Raw genomic sequence first — 22,595 nt, 5'->3', positions numbered from 1 at the left:
TCAGGAAATGGGGAATTATTTTCAGTTACAAGCTATTTTGGTTGAAATTGACTGTTCTTTATTAAACAAAAAACAAAACAAATAGAAAACTTACTTTTAAAGACCACATTGAAAGTATGCAAGCAAAATTTAATAAATATATGAAATGTTTATATCCTCTCATTAACAGAAATTCTAGACTTTGTCTGAAAAATAAACTATTGATTTACAAACAAATTTTTAGACAGGCAATGTTATATGCTGTTCATATTTGGTCAAGTTGTTGTATTACAAGGAAGAAGAGTCTTCAGAGGATTCAAAATAAAATTTTGAAAATGATTTTGAAGCGTCCTCCTTGGTTTAGTATATTAGAATTACATAGACTTACTGGTGTTGAAACCCTAGAAGCTATGTCAAACAAAATTATTTCTAGTTTCCTACAAAAATCGTTGCAATCCTCTATTACGATGATTAGGTCTTTTTATAGATCATTAGTTAGCTAGGTTAGATATTAGGTTAAGGTTTTATTTTTTTTCCTTACATGTAGGTTTTAATCCCTAATTTAATCTTAATTGTCGTAACATATCATAAGAAATCATAATAATAGTATATAATGCAATTCTACTAGTGTTGAAAAGTCGCCACTTGTGATTGAACACACAATATGATATAGGATAGTTACCCTTAAGTATTTTAAGTAATCAAATATTTACTCCAATAAAAAAAATCAAATAGAAGACAAATGTTAAAATTTTGCCTTCCGGTTGGCATTGAGGTACGTTGTATGTTTGAATTTAGGCTGGAAGAGGCTGTTAGAGTCCACAGAAGCGAGAATACTGCTAACGACTTATCCTGCATGACAACATCGCTCTTGAGGTAATCCGACGAGCCAGATATCGAAACGAGAGGTTTGATTTTCAGTAAAGGTTCAGTTCTTGTGACCACATTGGTGTAGCAAGCAAGGAAGATGTGCCACCCCCATCGATAAAGGAAGTTAAAGAAGGCATCCAGCGGCTGAAGAACAACAAAGCAGCGGGAAAGGATGGCATTGGAGCGGAACTTATTAAAATGGGCCCGGACAAGTAGGCCGACTGTCTGCATCATCTGATTGGCAAGATTTGGGATGCAAAACGACTACCGGAGAAGTGGAAAGACGGGGTTATCTGCCCTATCTACAAAAAAGGTGATAAGCTGGATTGTGAGAACTACCGAGCAATCACTATCCGGAATGACGCCAACAAAGTGCTGTCCCATAGCCAATAGATTTGTGGGAAGTTACCAGGGTGGCTTCATGGAGGGTCGGTCTACAACGGACCAAATCTTTACCCTGCGGCAAATCCTCCAGAAGTGCCGCGAATTCCGAGTCCCCACGAACCACCTGTTCATCGATTTCAAAGCCGCATATGATAGCATAAACCGACAAGAGCTATGGAAAATTTTGAACGAAAACGGCTTTCCGGGTAAGCTTACTAGACTTATTATGGCTACGACGGATGGGATCCAGTGCTGTGTGAGAATCTCGGGTGGATTGTCGGACCCATTTGAATCTCGCAGGGGACTTTGACAAGGAGATGGTCTTTCCTGCCTGCAATTCAACATTGCGCTTGAAGGTGTTATAAGACGAGCGGCGATCGAAAAGCGGGGCTCGATTTTCAATAAATCCAGTTAATTTATCTGCTTTGTCGCAGCATATTATTAGAGGATTTGCCTGGAATGTGTAATGTGCGTTATTGATATATTATTTGGTTAGTCGCCGGAATCGAATCCACAACGAACATTAAATAGATTAATGGAGATAGCATAGCTATAGTTTCAGAGTGACAACTAGTTGCTTCTGGTGCTGGTGGACAATTTAATTACCGTCAGAAGCAAAGTATTGTCACTGCAAAACTGGCTATCTTTAATGATCCACTACTCAGAATTTCTAATAAATTTATCAAAAATTTAACAAATCCGGCAAAAAGTGCCAATCCGGCTTCATATGTCAGAAAACCGGCCTTTTTGCAGGATTGACCGGCCACCGACTTTGCAGGTGAAAACCCGGTCGGGCATTGGCGTAGCTAGGAACTTTCCGTGGAGGGGGCCTAGGGGGTGCCTTCCAAAATATTTTGATTATGATCTTGTTACTCTGGCTGTCACCGATAGCACAAGGTTTTGTAGGAAAATACCGGGCAGGCTTGATGAGGGTCCGCGCAATTACCAGATATGTCGGGAGTACAACCTGTCCGCGCATCACATCTTTATTGATTTTAAAACAACATACGATACAGTCGGTTAAGACCAGCTATGGCAGATAGTGCACGAACACGGTTTTCCGAATAAACTGAAGCAACTGAGCAGAGCTACATTAGAGAGAGTGTTGTGTTTCGTGTGCATCTTGGGGATACTTTCGAGTTACTTTGAGATGGCGGCATACTATTCAACATCGCACTTGACGCACTTCAACATCGCAATCGTCGGATCACCGAAAACGGAATCTATAGGACAAGTGTTCTAAACGTAAAAACGGCTAAGACCAAATACTCAAAGGAAACAAACGCGTGCCTCTCACGGACGGTAACAGTTGATGGCGACGAAGTAGAAGTGGCAGATGGGTTCGTGTATTTGGGATTGCTGGTGCACACGGACAACAACACTAGTAAGAAGATCTAGTTGCGCATTTAAGCGGGAAATTAGGCTTCCTTAGCCCTTCGCAAAACGCTAGGCATACGCTATTCTCGAGCGGAAGGTACTGCGGACGATATTTGGCGGAGTACAAACTGAAAGCGGAGAGTAACGGAGACGTATGAATTATTAGCTACAAGCACTGTTTGGAGAGTTTGCCATCGTCATCTGGTGAAAGTCAGTAGGCTACAGTGCGACGAAAATAGTTCTCCTTAACAAGTGTAACAGCATCAGGAACAGGGAGGCTCAACGTGATGGCTCGACCAGGTCGACAGTGATTTGCGACTTCTGTGAGTGGGAAATTTGCGACGAGTGGTCCAGATGTAGTTGAATGGAGACGAACGCTTGAAACAGCATGAGCCGGGGTGGCTACTAAGCTACTGACGACGACGACAACTACGCTTTTGCGATGCCTAGTGAAAAAGAAAATATCTACACAACGGGAACATATACATTGAGTTTTTTCCCGGTTTCCAATTCCAATGAGGAAAATTTTTGGAGGGGCCGCTACGCCCGCTGGCTACGCCAATGCGGTCGGGCCGGCCAAAAACCGGCCACTTGGCAACCCTATTGGCAGCTGGATCCTAGGATGTCATGCATAGTGGATTTGGAGTAAATCAACAGTTCAGTTACCTTTCTAACAGATAGTGCGGGATTTTTATTGCGAGTATGTAAAGGCCCAGACACAATGCATACGGATTTTATTACGTTTCGTTGATTTGGAGCGTTTGATTTGGAAATTTTATTCATAAAATTTAAAATGACATTTTTTGTTTATCCGGATTTTTTTGTGTCTAGCTTTTTTTTCGAGTCTTACGTGGCATGTGCTAGAAAATCTGATAAAATTTAATTTTTTTTATTTGATTTTTTTTTTTGAGTGGTTTTAACCCAAAGGGTCATTCACCATTTTATTTGATTTGTTTTTTTATTAGTAGAAATGAATCTAACAGGTAAAATTAAACTACATTATGCTTTTAAGTTCTTTTTCTTATCAAATTAGCAAAATATATTCAATGTGTTTGTAGTGTTACGACAGTGTGCTGATTGGCAAGATGAATTGACAATTTCAGCTCAAGTGCTCCAATTGGGAATGCCTATTATTGTTTCAGTTTGTAGTTTTCATTAAAAATTCGAAGAATCCACCCACTTTCGGTCCATCCCAACTGGGTGGTTGTTGCCGTTTGTGTAGCAACAATCACTCGCTACACACTAATTTTGTGCGGGAACGCCTCATTTTAGATTTCTTTAAAACGAAACAACCCGTTCTTGGTGATGTCGAACAGTCCCAGTCCCAGCTGCGGCCTGTAGGATACGATGTAGCAGCGTTTCGGTGCCCCTCTCGTTCTCCTGTGCTTGTTATTATAGTCGGCTATCATTTACGAGTATAAATTAGGGGTCTCGGCTTGATTCCGCATTGACCGATCCCTTCGGCATTCGGTTGCACGAGGGTAGAAGCGAGAGGACCAGTCCTACCTTGTGCTGTTCAAACGCTTCAATCGAGCATTCCTACCTAGATAGAAAGATAGGTAGCGAAGGGTAGTAGCGAGCGAAATGGGCCAAATGCGGCCACACTCGAAGCCTATCCGTCAGCAGCAGGCAGCAGCAGCAGTCCGCGCTAGGGAGTGGGCAGGGAGAGTGAAAGAGAAAGTGGTATGAAAAATGACGATGATACACTCGACGAGCATAAAAAAGCGCCTATAGCTGTAAGGCCTCACCCGATGGGCTGCGGAAAACGTGGCAACAGGGTTGACGCCTTCTGCTTCTGCTACGGATGCTAGTGTGCTTTTGCTCATGCCAATGTCAGAGAGCGGCTGCACTCTCCATCTGAAGCGAAAAAGAGATGAACTGAACGGTGTAGGTCTCTCTTAGACGGTGTACACAGTTTCATTTACTGCCTGTTGATGGCAAGCGTAACTGATGGGTAGTATTGTGACCGTTTAGATTCTTGCATTCTTCGTTTTTGTGCCATATTATGATGAAGCATTAAGTTAGTAATCATTGTAATTAAATATTTAAGAAATACCTATGATAACAAAATAACTTTTCAAGTTATGACATTTTGCTGACATTTTTATGACAAAATTACTGAATGACACGTCCGTAGCGTGTGGGACGATGAGGTATGTAACAGCTTATGAGTTATGCTACAGTTTGAAAGCATAACATTCAGAATCGCCCGCATATGTTCACAATCAACTGTTCAACTGAACGGGAAAAAATGAGTTATTGGCTTAGTTTTCCCTGCCTCCAAATTATGCTTGTGTATGACTCGTCAAGAGGGTGTTCAGTCGAAATTGAACAACCTCCGTTAGGCTCTCTCTTTTACTCTTTGTTCAACTTTTTGTTTTGCTGCTCTCTCTGTTTCTCTGTCCGCATAATGAAAGAGCGAGTAATATCTTATGGAGATTAATAGGGTTTGGTTTACAATATGTAATGTTTTATGGTTTAACAATTTATGATAAACGGCAGATGCAGTATGAACAGATTTAAAACGTAAGAAAAGAAATTCAAAAGTTTAAATTTTAAACACATTGAACATTTTTAGGTAACCTACCGTATTAATTTTCTTGGTAGTAGTTGTGCGTGAGGCGGAGAATTTCGTTGCGGTCTCCGGTCTCTCGTAATTGTCTGCCTACTTTGAGACGGAGCGTCAGTACAGTCGTACTTGGTAGTCGTTTTGGTAGTTTGCGGGATCTGAAGGTTTCAAAACGCTTCGTTTTCGATGGCATAAAGCCATTATTTTCAGTGTTATTTATTCGCAAAGGTCTCTATTGCGTTGGCTGAGCATATTTCAAACAGTGCCTTGAAATATAAATAATTTTAAAACTTGAACTGAATATTTTGTGAATTACAAACACCAGTGAATGTTCTTGGCTTTTGTGTTGCAAAGGAGTGTGTGAGATGAAAAGTGAGAATTCCGATTACATTGAGCGATAGCGGACGCATCGATAGTGTGGAAGAAATTGTCTTCGATTGGAATGTAACATTTTATGGATGTTGAAAAAGTGAGACACTAGGAATGGATGATTCTAACAAGGAATCGGTCGGTGATCCACCGGTTCAATCAAAGGTGGGTTTAGTTCTGACGGAATTATGCTCTATAGAATCTCATTGAGTGACGGTCTCATCGCCAGCGCAGCGAATGGAACGTGAACGAAAAGTGCCTTGGTGGGTGTTTCACATCTACCCTCCCCTGGGCGGGGGCTTTCGGGGTGGTTCTCTCTCTCTTGCCTGGCGTGCCAATGCCAGCCAGCTAGAATGTGCCAGTGTGTCTCGCTCTAATTTGAAAGTGAACAATCGTGCGACGTTTGCAAAATTGGGTGCAAAATACGCCCGTCCGGTGCTCGAAGCGATCTTACAGACTGCCTCCAAATGGTGATTTTACTGTTCTAAGTGCAAATTTTGTGATAGGCCTGCGGAATGAAGCTTAATGTGATGGAAATTTGCATTTGATGGTGCTGCTCGGTTGTGCTGCATGGACGCCATATTGGATTGCCTTGCCGTGAAGGCAAATTTGTGCTATTTTTAATATGAATTTATTCAATATTAATCAGTCTGCCGAGTGGAAAGTTGATTTTTTCTTTGACCCTGAATACTATGGGACATAGTGTTTCAATTTCTCATTAAGTATCGCTAAATTGTGGAAACGGAAAAAAGTTCACAAGTCAAACATTGGATGTACAACCAATCACATGACTTTATTTTGTGTTGTTCACATATAAAAAATCTACGAAGTCAATACTTGTCCACGCCTCCTGGTTTACAAACCGTAAGAATTTTGTCACAGGGTGGTGCCAAAATGCTGCTCAGTTAATATTTAATTCTCTCGGAGAATTACGCAGCGAGCAATCTTCCATCACCCTTGCGCCAGACGTGCTGTCCTTTTCTGGAACGAGCCGGCCCACACGCACACTGTCTCATGGACACTCTCAAGCAGACTTCGGCTAAGTTCGGTTTGTTTTGATTTGTTCGCTTACGTTCATTGATATGTTGCTGCCGCTCTGTGCGTAAGCGAGCAAAGTGGAAAAGCGCTTGTATTGTTTACGTCCGCACGCACTTATTGCTAGGCTCCCTCGACCAATACTCCTGAGCCATCGCGTTGGTTTTTGCCCTTTAAGCGAAAGGGGGACAAGTTTTCTCCTTCTGGGTGCTCTCATGCTCTTCTGTTAGCTTTACGTTTTGCCAATTTTGGGGTGTGACCGGGAAACTGTCCCACTCTTCAGATGGATCCACGTGCGTTTTGCTTACAGATTTAGAATCGGCACGTTTGGCGGATGCCTCAAACCGAGTGTTTAGAATGGTTTTAATGAATGTAAACAAATGCGATAAGGGTTGCGTGTGTGGGTGACCGGAGTATTCCCGCGTGTTTAAAGTTGGTACGTTTTCATGCACGCTGAAAGTTTGAAAAACTTATCGTTGGCTCATTGTTGAATACCTGCATGCACGTAATGCCTTGAAAATTATCGTACTAATAGTTTTGTAAAGTGTAAAAAATACATTAAAAACTTTCCAAGGATTAAAACAAGGTTTTTCTTCCTTTTTTTGGAATTTATACCACCGTGGAATTTTTTTGTGAAAAACTTTTTCTAGATATTTTTCTTAAGTACCAAGAAAAATTGCCTACATTTTCATAAAAGAATGTTTATTTTGTAAATTTTTGTTCCGGAAATACGAATGTTTGCAGTTAATTAATTATTTAGAAAAATCGAGTTTTCCGACTCTAACTTTAGTCTAGAATAACTAAAAACCCTATTGATATTTTTGATGCTAAATGATAGTGAATTGGCAAATAAGTAAAAGCTTTCTAAGAATTAAAACTTGGTTTTTCCATTTTTCTTTTAAGTTTTCCACCGTTGTGTAAAAATTTTATAGAAAACTTTTCCAACAGATATTTTTACAAGTTGATTGAAAAAATTTTCCTGCACGGCGCTGGGCTCAAGAGTTATTAACATTTGGAATAAGCATTGTCCGAGAGAGTCGGAAAATTTCTCTTGAATTTCTAAGAAAACAGGAGCTTGCGTTTATTTTAAATATTGTTTTGATAATAAATCTGTGAACTACACTCGTATGACAAAGTTCACGAAATGCTGAGGCCGTTCGGCCCATTTTATACAATAGTTTTAAGAAATGCTCAAAATAATTTTGTTTCAATCTTTCTACTGCCATGGAAAATCTTGTAGAAAACACTTTCTAGTCAATATTTGTCAATATTATTCAAAAAAGTTGCTTGAATTTTCTTGAAAAATGCTTAGTTCAAGAGCAATGAATTTTTAAAATAACCGAACACATAAACTCACCTGGCGATTTTGCTCAAGATGTTTGATATTTACATATAGAAAATCTTGCTCTTCAAAGTGACCTTTAGAAGCGTACCTACTTTTAGCAAACGCTCGATTGGTACCCGAATGTTTTGCTAACTAAACTATGCTGCCGCCGGATTTGTTTTTACGCTGTTAATTTACTGATCGAAGGTTTCATCATGCGTTTTTTACATTAACTTTTATAGTGAAGGCAGCATACTTGCCTATCCTGGATCCATCAGTTAGTAAAGTAAAGCAAAGCCATGGGTATAAGGGCCTTAAGAGCTTGACCCTTCTTTATTGACAGTCGCGGCCGGTTATTTGATTACAGGAAAATTACGAGGCTGGTGAAAAGATCCTATTGACTCTATAGCGGCACCGCCCAGCCGAGATTCGAACAGACGACGACTAGCTTGTTAGACTAGCATCGTAGAAACTAAATTTTTGACTAAATTGATCTTGAAACTGGACTTCCCAAATGGCCTCGAGATACGACGCTGGTCTAACAAGCCAGTCGTCGTATGTCCGAATCTCAGCTGGAAGAGGCTGTTAGATTCAATAGGACCGTAGCACCAGCCCCGCAACTGCCCTGTACCCTAATAGCTGGCTGCGAAGTCTGTTGAACAACAACGGAAGGTTAAATTTCGAAAACGGAATATAAACCAAGGCTTTGCAGTGCTTTGCTTAAAATTGGACTTGGCTTTAGAAATCGAATTTAGACTAAGTTTTATTTAGACCTTAAAATGGACATGAAATTAGGCTTAAAATTGAACGTAAACTTATTCATGATATTGGACATGAGAGCCAGAGTAACACTTAGAATTTTATAGTGCTCTTAGTCCGGTTTTTATGACCAATTTTGGTAATCAGAATTGTCATAAATATCTCATAACACCAGCATTGTTACTTCGGAAGTGACCCTTTAGCGCTTTTTCCTAGTTCCTTCCCCTTTTCATATTCTGATTAAATTTTTTCTTGAAATTGGTAATAAGAGTCGAATTGAAATAGGAATTGAAAAGTGACAAGATATTGTACTTGAAATGAGGCATAAAATTGGACTAAAAGTGAAATTTCATTAGAAATTGAAAATGAAACTGCCGGGACAAGTCCTATGTCAAGACATAGGACTTAAAATTGTGCATAAAATTGCAGTTAAAATTGAAGTTGGATTTAAATTTTCACTTGAATTTAAAAATAATTAGACTTGGAATTGGACTTGATATCGGTTATGATATTGGATTTGAAATTGAGCTTAAAATTAAGCTTGAAATTGGGATTGAAATAGGCCTTAAAATTGCAGTTGAAATTCAACTTGAAACTGGACTTGAATATGGCATGACATTAAACATACAATTTAAATTAAATTTGTACTAACGCAGAGTTGAAACTTTACTTCAAATTAGACTTGGATTTGGAATAATTTGCACTTCAATTTTTTTCACATTGGGCTTAAAATTGAGCTTAAGATCGAACGTAGTTTTCGAAATTTTGGCAAAATATCGAGTTATACGTTAAATTTTATAGAGAGGCTGGAACACGTGTGTCAGGATGTACCAGCCTGAACACCCTAGTACTTTGGTTGTGGTCTTAAATATTGACAATATACAAGTTAGATTTTGCTTTTGCTATGTTAAACGGTGTTACGATCAAAATTCCCAAGCAACCATTTGGGTTTTATTGCTCTCTTATTATGGCATTTGGGACTAATTTTGATAATGAAAACCATCATAAGAGCGTAATAAAACCCTCATTGTAACCTGAGTTTGGTCGACTTAAACTTGACGCATTTCCTTTAAATCATGCTTCTGGACAGCTTAAACATCCTCTTGTAGGTGTGTGACAACGTATCAAAATTTTCTTCGGGTATCGCGAAAATGAAAGCTGCTCGTACATTGCATCAGCGATATTGTTCAAAAGTAATATTTTCATTGCAACCAATGCCTCCAACCGGTTGTAGGAAAAACATCTACTGCTATTTCTGAAGCAACACGATTGCTCCGTGCTGTTTTGGCCAGATTTGGAATGCTTGGTGGTGCTCAAGGACAAGGAGCTCCCAAGTAGGCCATAGCTTCTCCCATTCGAGGAATATTGGGCCATAGTCAAGCGGCACTTGAAGAGATCTATTGTAAGCTAGAAGTAGTTTAAGGCAAAATGGCATTCTGCGGCGAACAAAATGGACGAGGCGGAAGTATAGAATCTTGTGGGAGGACTGGAACAAAAGTCCCGGTAATTCGAATTTAGTCCACCGGATCAACAGAATATTTTTTCTGTATTTTATATTAATTTAACTTCAAAAAGAAAAATAATTTTAATAATAGAAAATTGAACTGAATATCATGCAGAATAACATGAACTAATTTTGATCGTAACACCCTTTATACAGAATGTAACATAATCTCAAATGAAAATCTGTTATATTTTCCCAGCTAAATTTTGTCATTCAATCCACATCCACTCTGTCACAAACTGAGAGCCTAACCCAAATGTTTCCTTCGCCCAATTGCAGTGAGACTTCGAAATCGGTTGGTAATCCGTCGCCGTCCCTTCCATGAATCACATACACACACTGTCTTGAACAACAACGAATGCACAGCGCGGCTAAATCTAGTAAATAAATAGTAAAACAGGAAATCGAAATGTTGAATACCTAGTGTTCAGTCGGCGTAGCTTAGAATAAACTCACTGAACTCGCGGCAACCAATGGACTCGTCGCAGGGCAATCTAGCGCCCGGCCAAGAGATACGAGTCGTCAGCGCGTCGGTGGTTGCGCAGCTGCAGGCCCAAGGATTACAGGTCCGTGTTAAAAGTATATTTTCCTTGGTACTTCTCAATTCTTTGATTTTGCAATTTATTGGTTAACACTTGAGTTAATTTTGGGTTCCTGGATAATATCAACCTAATAATTTCGGGGACGACTATCAACGGTTAGAGTGCTTTAACATTTTGTGTTGATTTTCTTTATGTATTTTGGAAACACAAACATAAATTCTAATCAGTGTGTTCTAAATTTGTAGGGAAATGAGCTCAACGCAGCAATTATGGCTGCGTCGCAGCCACAAAATGCTACTCAGCAAGCGATGCAGCAACAGCAGATTCAACAGCATCAGCAGCAACAACAGCAGCAGCAACAGCAGCAACAACAACAGCAACAACAGCAGCAGCAACATCAGCAACAACAACAGCAAGCTCAGGCGGTTTGTATTTATCTAAAATGTTTGTTAATAAAAATCACTCAATGCAAATTCAATTTTAGGCCCAACAACAGCAGCAACAGCAGCAGCAACAACAGCAGCAACAACAGCAGCAACAACAACAGCAGCAGCAGCAGCAACAACAACAGCCAAACCAACAGCAGCTACATCTTCAGCAGGTACAGCAGCTTGCACAGGTTCCGCAGCAGCAACCGCAGGTGATCACGCTGCAGCAGTTGCAGAGTTTTCTGCCTCAGCATCAGCTGAATGCGATTACCACCGCCGATGGAACACCCGTGCAGGTGTCCACCTCATCGTCCACTACGACACCGGTAGGAACACCGGTCAAAACGTTCGTGACCTCTCCCCCGCAGATGCAGCAACCGCAGATTCTGAACCTGCAGGGAATGCCGCAGCAATTTCTGCAGAGTGCACCGATAATTCAAAATCCGAACGGATTGTTTCAAATGATACAACCAGTTCAAACGATCAACGTTGACGGACAAGAAACGTTGTTCGTTCCCGGTGGAATACAAGGGGGACAGTTGGCAGGTGCGCAGGCCGTTCAAATCAATGGTCAACAAGCCTTCATTACTCCATCCGGGCAGCTGATTCGGGCACCTAACGGTGTCGTTCCGGCTAATTTCCTGCAGAACATGACGCAGGCTGTGCAATTACCGAATGGTAAGTGATGGTTCGAACTATTTTTTCTAAGGTGTGTGGTTCAAAGTGGGTGTATTGTTGTTATTTCTCATGTGTAATGCTTTGTCCATATGTTAAAACCTCTATGGTAGGTCTTAAGAATGCATGCACCCAAATAATACTGCACATATTTAAACCGTTTACCTTCCTTATTATTGAAAATGCTATCGATTTATTTTTCAAAATTCGCTTTCAAGAATAAGGCAGTGTGATATGTTGTTTGACGACATCGTCAGTCGCAAGTCAAACGGATCGTACCTAGTTACAAATATTTTTGACCAAAATCTTCATAACTGCACGCACGCTATCATATCATACATTCGCATTCGAATTTTCTGTATTTTCATGCAGCTGGTCAGGCTACGCTTACTATCCCTGGAACTAATATAACAATCCCTTTGGGTACGACTAGTACAGCAAATGTTCTAGCGCAACAACAACAACAGCAACAGCAGCAGCAGCAGCAGCAGCAGCAACAACAGCAACAGCAACAACAAGCGGCTGTAGCTGCTGCAAATCAGCAGCATAGTCAATCTCAAGCTCAGCAGCAACAAAATCAGCAACAGCAGCAAGTTCAAGCTCAGCAGCAACAGGTTCAACATCAACAACAGCAGCAACAGCCGCAACAAACGCAACAGGTGCAAATCCAGGCCCAGCAACAAGCGGCTGCTGTAGCTCAGCAGCTCCAACAGGTTCAGCCAACTACAATTACTATCCCCGGTACTAATATACAAGTACCCACGTCGGCTGTAACCACTCAGAACATTTTGCCTAATAACATAACCACCATTAAACTGGAAGGAGGTAATTGCTATTACATCCCTTCGTTTTCGCTTACGTTCCACATCTTACAAAAACCACTTCTGTTTGCATGTCTTTTGCTTTTTATTATGTTCGTTTCATGGTGCTGGGGTCTGAGTAGTTGCAACAACAAATAACCTTTTTATTGATCTTCCTTGCAGGTCAAAACGTTCAAGTTCGACCAGCAAATGCAATGCCGCAGGTCGTGCAGTTTCCGATGCAGCAAACACTCCCAGTGCAGATGCCGATTTCCACCGGCAACGGCCAAACCGTTTATCAAACCGTCCATGTGCCAATTCAAGCATTCGGCTCCGCGCTAGTTCAGCCGCAGATGCAAGTGATTCCGCAGATTCCTCAGGTAGCTAACATCATCACACCGAGCGGTCAGATCCAGCAAGTTCAGCTAACGTCGCTGAATCCGTTGGCTGGTTTCCAGGCAGCTCCGACGCCACAGAATATCATTCTGCAGCAACCGCAAAACCTAGCGCAACCTGCCGCCGCAACCAACGCAGCAAGTCCTCTCGTATCCTCACTGCCGACTGGAAACGTGCAATCCAACAGCACGCAGGATAGCAATCAACAGCAACCACCGCAGCAAACGCAAGCTCAGGCGCAACCTCAACCAATCACAATAGCAGGTCCTCACGTCGGTCAGCAGATCACGGTGATTCCGTCTAACTCTCTTCCGCAGCTGCGGCAGAATACAGCGAACATCATACAAATGCCGAATATCCCCGGCCTTCAGGCCATCCCGGTGCAAAACATACCGGGAATCGGAAACGTACAGGTGATCCCGACAAATTTCATGCAACCGGTTCAACCGCAAACAGCGGCGTCGCAGCCTCAGTTGAACCCGGTCAATCAAGTAGGGCAAACTATATCCCTTCAGCAGGCAGCGGCGCATCAATTATCAAGTATAAAGCAGGATCCAAGCGACCCCGGTAAGTGGTACATCAAGCAGGAAGCGATTCCTATCCAACCACAACCGGCGGCTGTGGCCTGCAGCGGGAGCAATGTTACCAGTGGCAGTGGTAACAGCATGTCCTTTCCCGCCATGCAAACGACGGCGACAGTGAACAGTAGCATCGTTCCGACGGCAATTTCGCAGGCCCAAGTCGTCAGTGCCACCGGCGGCGGTGGCACGCATCAGGTCAAGGGTGAAATCGTTAATCCGACTACGCAGACTTCGGTGAATGTAAACATCAGCGTGGGCGATGGCAACGATCAGACACCGAAACCGCGGGTCCGCCGGGTGGCGTGCACATGTCCGAACTGTGAAACCAAGGGCGAAGGGCCACCGGATCGGAAGAAGCAGCACATTTGTCACGTTAGCGGCTGCAACAAGGTGTACGGGAAAACGTCGCATCTGAGAGCACATCTGCGGTGGCATACGGGTGAGTTTTTAGGGTTTAGTTTTTAAATTGTTTTTCTTTATTGTTTGTTTAAATGTTATCTAGAGACTGAGAATTCTGTAAAGCAAAAACTTAAACAGGTATTCGTTAACCGATTTTCGATCGTTCGCGTCGGATGACCAATCTGCTAATCTCTATCTGCATATATGACTAGTGATCCACTTGATCCATTTGATGAATTGCAAAGCTTGCTTTTTAGTACCTTGAAGCTACTTTCCACGGTACTTTTAAACTGCCACAATGATGGTACAGATCGTTCATTACCAGTTCATTACTACCAGCGCCAGAACCATATCCAGGTACCACATCTTCCTCTTTTGCTAGATTGAATGTTACAACTGGTAACCTGCAATTCTCGTTTGTTTCTTAGGTAGAAATACCGTAGCAGATATGGATTACGGTTCAACTTCAAATCTACAAAACTCGTCTTCATCGGACGTAACACTTAGCTGATTGTCGGCTCTACTTCCAGGCTCCTCAACTTCATTACTAGTTGAAGACAATATGGATACAATGGAATCTAGCACCTTTTCAAGATGTGCACTTCATATGACTTCCTCTTACAGGATCTTCAACGGTAACTAGAGCGCCATCGAGAACGATACGCCTCGTCGTAATTTTTGGGATTGTACGTCAGTTGAAGGTTATATCTTCTCGATCTGTTTTTTCTTTGAAAATCTATGCAGAAGGAGGAGTCTCGACGTCATCTAGTACTGGTATTTTAGAACGCAATCGGTTCATGGCGTCCATATTGTGTTCTCCGGAACTCCAGTCTCAGCAGGTCATTCCGGCGCAAGGAGATTGATGGCATGCTGATATTCAATTTGTCCAGAATGTAAATATTCGCCCCCATTATCGAACCGCACAATTTGAGGTTTCCTACCAAACATTAGACTAATATCGCTTTTCAGAAATGGGGCACTTTCGAATATACGTATTTTTTAACCGAGCCCGGATTCTGGCCACTGGTTGTTGTTGGGGGCTTTGGTAAGGTCGTCCTCTTCTTCAAAAGAGCATAGAACCGGGCTAGCTCTTGTCGTATCAAGAATTTCTCAACACTGTACTCGATCCTGCGTTACTCGTCGCCAATGCGTGCTCGTGCTCGACTGTTTCGTATGTTGCCATGAAATCTGCGAAAATATGGCGTGGGCACGTTGTACTCCCTACATTTCTGGAGAATTTCCTGAAGAGTGAAAATTTGATCCGTAATAGCACGTGTCTCCATAAAAACCCACCTGATACTGCTCTACGAATTCTCTTGCTATTGGGGATAAACAATGTAATGATCTGGAAGATTACCATGCAGCGTAATGCCGCAATAATTTCAGCAATTGAGCTGATTATCCTTTTCATAGATGGGACAAACTACATTTTCCATCCATTTCTCCGTTAGTTAGTCCTCGTAAATCCCTGAAATTCACTGAATAATTTGCCGTTGCTAGTGGTTTTTTACTATTTTTGTAGAGTTCTGTCGGGAGTTGGTTCCTTCCGGTGGCGCTGTTGTGCTTCAGCTGATCGAGAATTCGGATCGGATCTCAACAACCGGCACGCTGTTATCATTTTTAGGCACTCCTAGGTTAACTTCTGTTTCGACCCCTTCTGTTATATTGCCATGGAAATGCCCATCGAAGAACAGTTTCCAACTTTCGACTACCTCGCGGCCGTTTGTGACCAGGTTTCCCTCCTCGTTCCTACCACATATAATGTTTAGGTGTATATCCTTTACAAGATTGGTTCACTTTCTCATAGAATTTGTGTAGTTGTTCTAGTTCTTCTCGGTCTCTGTCCCAGGGACGTAAAATGTACTGGTTGGTAACAAAAATTTGAAGACATTTACCATTTTTTCTTGCTACCAGTCTTGCGACATGTTACTGGTACACAAGCACCGAAAAGAAATGCAAGACTAAACATACAGCTTTCCCCGAAACAACATGGTTAAAGAAGATTCCCAATACACCTTATTCTCTATCACTTCCCCATACTATTCCAACTACAACTGTATGCAAAAAGCGGCAAATGCATGCCATTTCTACACGACATTTTATATGAATGGTCAGCTGACGTACGAAAATGTTTGCTTATTATCATGTACGTATTCGGGCTAGTCTCGACACTTACAAGAGATAGGCACTGTCGACACAGTAACAGTACAGAGCGATGGTATTGATAAGAGTCTGACATGGATTTGCATGCTGGTAAATGTAAAGAAAAAATGTAACCGTTTCGGCCCCTGCTCTTTCCTCGTTCTGATGCTTTTCACTCGTCAGGATCGTGTTCAACTTATTCCGTGCTTATTGATTTTTGATAAAATTCTGTCTCGTGGTGACGTTTTTTTGCTCTTTTTTGCTCTCGATTCCTTACTGGCGTTCCCCATTAAACCAAACTTTTTGTTGTGCACTCGAGGTTTCCTTGCCTAACACCGCAGCTCCGGGCTCATTGGTGACTGAGCGAATCCTGCTGCATCCGTCTTCGAGAGTCGAAGCACCTTGCTTCTCAGAGAAATGAAGAGCTTCATCCGCGCGCTCTGCGCTTCATTCTTATCTGCGTTATCGTTCTTATTGTTGTGCAGGCTATGGAGCCTTCCTTCTTATTGTCGGGTCTACCTTCGTGTTGGCAGTGCACGTTTATGATGGTGTAGTTGAAGAATAAGTCTTTCATCCTCAGCATACACATCCTCTCTTTGATCGCCTTCCAGTCCATTACGCGATCTTGTATTCTGTTCATCACTACAAAACCCGTTCCCAGCACAACGGTCGCTCCACTGCTCTGGTAAAATTGGACCTTGCCTTCATAGATCTTCCACACCTTCTTGCCTTTGCGACAGATCTCTTGCAGTACCACAATGCCGAACTTTCGGGGCTCTAACTGATCGAGTAGCACCGACAATCTTCAGCTCCAGTTCCCGCATAAATTTCATGTCAGGTTTAGGTCGATTGCCTTACTAGGGCCACGCTACCGAGTCTCGTGACGGAGCTACCATCTTAGTTTTAATGTCGAGACAACACATTTCTTAATACAGCCGGCCGCTTTGGACGCACGCTGTCGTGAGCCGCTCCTAACCTGGAGTACTACCGCGCACTTTGTTGAGGTATCGTCGAGTCACCAAGAGTTGCGCCTGACATCGGAACACTGGGATTGGTTACCTGAGCTTTGCCAAAGTTGCTCGTGTACCATTGGTACCACGAGGATAATGGGTTAGGAGATCATGGATAAGAGGCTAAGGACCACTATGGTGTCTATGTTACGCATTAACTATTCAGCCGTTAGGACGTCTACTTGATCGATAACACTTGTAGCCTTCCCGGAGATGGATGTGCTGCACAGTCAGCGGTCAGCATTCAGTTTTTTCGCCAAATCACAATCCTAGACGAACATGGCTAGGGTAAAGAGGAATGTTCTACGAACCTAGTAAGCGTTGATTCAATAACCCTCCGTTACCTAATTTTCCACTCTTTTCCCTTTACGCTATGACCTACTTTGTTTGGATACCATAAACACCTTTAATTTCACAACTTTCTTCTACCGTTCGCTCCGTCTATTGGAGAGACTACCGTTATAAAATATTAATTAATGCGTGACCTCATTATAAAGGCCAAGGTAACAAAACATGAGGTTGGTCTATTATTGGGTTGCTCTTGACTGCAGAGAATAAATTTTACAAAAGTCCCATCTATAGTCCAGAGGTGTAGTCTAGTCTAGAAGTTCTAGATTGTGCTGTCTGCTGGATATGGATACTCTGGAAAATAGATACCAGATTGTGGACGTTGGCTTTTTTCTCAATTTGCAGAGAGGACGATACGACAGCGATTATTTGAAATCCAGGATAACTGCTAACCAGAGTACAGTAGTTCTGAGGAGACCAAGGCCATTCACTCTAGAACACCGTCGAGCTAACTACGCGCGCAATGAACCAGCCTATCGCTTTATGCAGCTAATGAACAATTTTAGAAATGTACTAAATTTAAATATGTCGACTGATACTATTAAGGAAAAACTTAGGCTATTTCTGAGAGGTCAATTACATGTACACTAAAACCTCTGCATTTTATATTATTTTGTATTTGTTATTATATTTTATATTTGTATCGTATATTAGATGACGAGCAAAGCCCATATATCTTGACAATAAATAAATAGATCTAGTTTAAATGTCCAGAATTGCGTTAAAACCTGTCGGGTTGTTTGGGTGCAAAGTATGCAGTTAGTTCTTTGGGTTATCCTTCGCTTTGTTTTCAGGAATGAACGCAAACGTGTCCATTTGCAAGGAAAATGTTTCCGAGTCGAGATTTATCGAGCTTCTGCAGCAGTAGTCGCAGGTAGATAGCTCTTACCAGACCCGTACCCGACGATCACGCGTTTCCAGTAAAAGTCAATAAAAGAATTCGTACTGCAAACATTTATTTTCGTTATCTATTCGCTGTAGTCGATAAGCCATTTTAATTGAATTGAAGATTTGTAATTTCGTCTCGGCACAGGTGAGCGACCCTTCGTGTGCTCTTGGATGTACTGCGGCAAACGGTTCACGCGTTCGGATGAACTTCAACGGCATAGGCGTACCCATACGGGCGAAAAGCGGTTCCAGTGTCCGGAATGCAATAAAAAGTTCATGCGTAGCGATCATCTGTCCAAGCACATCCGCACGCATAATAAACTGAAGAAAGATCACGTTCGCTATCTGTTGGAGGTAGGTTGACGTTAGGTAGTAGCATGCACCTTGAACCAGGGTGTCGTAGTTTTTTGATAAAAAACGCGCAAGTTGATTGGAATCGCTCTTCTATTTGGTAATTTTAAATCAGTTAGAGCAATGCTGATCAAGTTGCGCAGTAGATTGGGTAGATTGTGTTCCGGTTTTGTTTATTATTGCACGTCTATTTTTTTGTCCTATGTTTATGACCTGTAGTTGGGCGATTCGGTGAAATCGGGTGGGCTCAGCGATGAGGGCGAAGACGATTATTATATGGCTGATGAGGACTTGAAAGACGACGATGAAGATGATGACACGTTGGATAACGCTCCGCCTTCCATCAAACCGAAGTTGGAACCGGGTGTGTGTACTTCTGCTGGTGGTACTGCAACCGCCGTGACCATGACCGGAACCACCTCGGCTCCCGCTATGGGGCTGATGGTTGCCGGCGGTCCTGCAGCTGGCACCGTGCAACCGGTGGCCGTAACCAACGGTTCCAGTACTGGGATTGTGTGGATTGCGTCTACACCCTTGCTCGGTCTACAGCATCCAGCGGCAGTTCCACCACCACCAACCGCTGGGCCGCCACCGCCACCTCCACTGTACAGCATTAAACAGCTCAGCAACACGCAGGTTGTTAATAAGGCATAGTGTTATTAGTTTTCAAAATATAATTTAGTACTTTTTCTGTTGTTTGATAAATTTAGTTTGAGTTTGTGAGAAAAATACCAGGTATTTAAAGGTCTTATATTGATGATTCGTTTTTTTATTTGCATTTTAGGAAGTGGCCAATTCTGCACAATCGGCCTCCTCGGACAGCAACGACAGCTCGGACGAAAAGATGATGATTACCCTCGGCAACGACGACCAGGATCAATCGATCGAGTCTAACTAGCATATCGAAACGCTGTCCATACATCAATTTGCATCTTTCGATAGCTGTAGATTACCGTTTGGGCAGTTTCAGACGAACTTTTAAGTTAAGTTTTGAGGTGCAAAATTGGTGTGAATGGTTAGCGATTACGCATATTCTTCTTGTTTGCTAGAAGCAAAAGAAACAAAAAGCAAATTCACATATATGATAATTACATTGAATCATATCAATAACATTTGAATCTTCTAACGCAGTCAGTTCAAAAATTTATTATTTCAGTTGCTGCGAGCTTTTAAGCATCGCTTTCCGAAGACTTGGCATTGGTAAAACGAATTTAATAATTAAAAATGTGGAACTACATTTTGCTCGAAAACAAATGTCAGCCTGAATATTATTTGTAAAAAAACGTTTGGTGTATTCTCAAAGTGAGTACAAAAACAAGTACAGATTGAATGCCACGGATAATACTCAACGCTTCGTCTCACCGATTTTGCACATATTTACTTTTTGTTGTAAAATATAAACAAAATTGATTTAATTTTGAATAAAAGAACAACGGATCTCGACTAGTTTCGATATCATGATAACTCAAAATCAGACGGATATGAATAACTATTTAACGATATGGTCTGCCCGCCCATATGGACGCCCCGAATAATGGAAAAAGGTGATACGGATATTATTTCCACCTTTCTACGAATTGTCGTTTAAACTCAGCGCAGAAATCTAAATTTAGCCTGTAAATGTGGTCTACGTGGCGAAGTAGTTTTAGAATCGTAGTTTAAATGTTGGCTCCTTCCTTTGTAAAAATAATAATAATGAGAAAAAAAAAAACGATTTCAAAAACTAGCCGTTCTTGATGTTCGTATATACATAAAGACTTATTCGTATATATAGACTTATACTTTGGATAATTTTAGGTGTTTTTCATCCTATATGATTATGCTCTAGAGTAAATATGTTCACGCACTAATTTACACATTGGTTTAACTTATTTAGTCGAATAAATTGTTGGTTTTACTTAGGTACTTGTTCTTTGCTTTGCTTCGGTAACATGAATCAAAAGATTTTAGATGAAACAGGAAATATTATGTACCTTGACAATTGCTAAAAAATACTGATGATTTTTAGATGTGTCTCCACGCAAACTCTGTCGATATGGATTTATTTTTAACACTGTACTATATAATATATTTTACCGTATTGCGTCTGTACCGTGAATAGATCGAAAACAATAATAACTTTAAAACACCATTTTAAAATGTGTCGCATCTGGTTTTCAATTGCTGCTTTGATGACATCAATTTATTTATTCATACCCTTGTTTTATTAATTGACTTTCTTCAACTGGCAAAAACCGATTTGAAAGATCATTCTAGTATCCAGTTCTACTCCCAGGTTTTCAGCAGCATAGACACGTTTAATGCTTCTCGTAACTGTACATGATCAGAGCCTTAGTTGGAGTAAAGGTGAGATGATTGAATATATAGAAACGCAGATTTTCGGCGCATTTCTGAAAACTGTTTAAATGGATATTGCAGTTGCTTACCCAGAATGCCCAGAAACCCCAAAAGATCCAGAAGACTCTGAATATCCAAAAGACCTAAAAGCCGCTGGAATACCTAGAAGATCCAGTAGACCTAGCAGGTGCAGTGGAACCAGTGGAACCAGTGGAACCCACAAGGTTCAGAAGTACCAAAAACCTTGAAGCCCCCACCAGTACACTTGTTATAAAACAGTTGAGCTGACTGTTATTTGACTAATTTGAGTCACTAATCAGTAATATAACTAGTATCATAAGTATTCTGCTACCCAGGGACCCAGGGAACGCAGAAGACCCAAAATACCCAAAACTCCTGAATACCTAGATGATCCAGAAGACTCAGAAGATCCAAAGAACTCGATGACCCTCAAGAATTAGAAGATCAAAACACCTGACAACCAGAGAACCCAGAAGACCCGGAAGATCCAAAAAACCTAGAAGACTCAAAAGACCCAAGAGTTCCAGAAGACCCAGGAGACATAGGAAACCCAGAAGACTCGAGACCCGGGAAACCCAGGATGCCCATAAGAGCAGATCCAGCAGGCCCAGAAAACGCGGAAGGCCCCAAAAAACCCAGAAGCCTTAAAAGACTCAGGAAGATCCAAGAGATCCAGAAGACCATAAACACCCACCCCACTAGTATACTTGTAATAAAACAATTGAGCTGACTATTTGCATAATAATAATTTGTCCGTCCAGTCCAGTAGTTACGAGGTACGATGCTGGTCTAGCAAGCCAGTCATCGTATTTTCGAATCTCAGCTGGGTACTGCTAGAGTCAAAAGGATCGTTGCACTAGCCCCTTAATTGTCCTGTACTTTATTAACTGGCTGGGAAGTCTGTCGATAAAGAAGGGTAAAGTTTTTAAGGACGTTTTTACCCTTTGCTTTGCCTTTTTTAGTTACGCAAAAAATCGTATCGTAAGTGTACTACTTGTAAGAAGACCTAGAGACCTAGGGGTCCCACAAAACCCAAAAGACCCGGAATACCCAGGAGATTCAAAAGACCCAAAGCACCCGAAGACTTAGAAACCTAAAATAATCGAGAATCAGACGAACCAGAAAACTTTGAAGATCCGCGAGACTTAGGAGACTCAAAAGACGCAGAAGACCCAGAACACCCAGAAGAACCATAACAGCCAGAAGAGCTAGCAGGCCCAAAATGCCCAGGAAACCCAGAAGACCCAGAAGAACCATAAGAGCCGCAAGAGGAGACCCTGGTGAATCGCCCTACTAGAACACTTGTTACAACAGCTTAGCTGATTGTTATATGACTAATTCGAGTCATTAGTCAGTTGATATACCTAGTACCGTAAGCATATCACTTGCGAGAAGATCCAGAAGCCCCGAAGACCAGCGTGAATAGCTAGACGAATCGGTTTACTCTCGTTCAGTCGGATGTTACCTTCTCCGAAAAGTGATAAGATTTTTTCTTTTGCCGTGTTTT

General features: G+C 41.7%; 1 protein-coding gene across 4 annotated transcripts; it reads left to right on the top strand.

Moving 5' to 3' along the window:
• The first annotated feature begins 5,328 nt into the window (after positions 1 to 5,328).
• LOC128741876 (transcription factor Sp4-like) lies at positions 5,329 to 20,854 on the top strand. Of its 4 annotated transcripts, XM_053837977.1 has the most exons (9): positions 5,935 to 6,018; positions 10,450 to 10,736; positions 10,958 to 11,137; positions 11,197 to 11,818; positions 12,188 to 12,640; positions 12,799 to 14,031; positions 18,525 to 18,733; positions 18,950 to 19,366; positions 19,515 to 20,854. In XM_053837977.1, exons 2-9 carry the CDS (start codon positions 10,644 to 10,646, stop codon positions 19,626 to 19,628), a joined length of 3,321 nt encoding a protein of 1,106 aa, XP_053693952.1. In that variant the 5' UTR covers positions 5,935 to 6,018; positions 10,450 to 10,643; the 3' UTR covers positions 19,629 to 20,854. The 4 variants fall into 4 exon arrangements, with proteins under 4 accessions (XP_053693954.1, XP_053693952.1, XP_053693953.1 ...); XM_053837978.1 differs by lacking the exon at positions 12,188 to 12,640; XM_053837979.1 differs by lacking the exons at positions 5,935 to 6,018; positions 10,450 to 10,736; positions 12,188 to 12,640 and adding an exon at positions 5,329 to 5,713.
• Positions 20,855 to 22,595: the final 1,741 nt, after the last annotated feature.

This window comes from Sabethes cyaneus, chromosome 3, assembly GCF_943734655.1.
Source record: "Sabethes cyaneus chromosome 3, idSabCyanKW18_F2, whole genome shotgun sequence".
In the NCBI taxonomy this organism is placed as follows: domain Eukaryota; kingdom Metazoa; phylum Arthropoda; class Insecta; order Diptera; family Culicidae; genus Sabethes; species Sabethes cyaneus.
The sequence above is the reverse complement of the archived record's forward strand: the minus strand, read 5'-3'. Positions and strand labels throughout refer to the sequence as shown.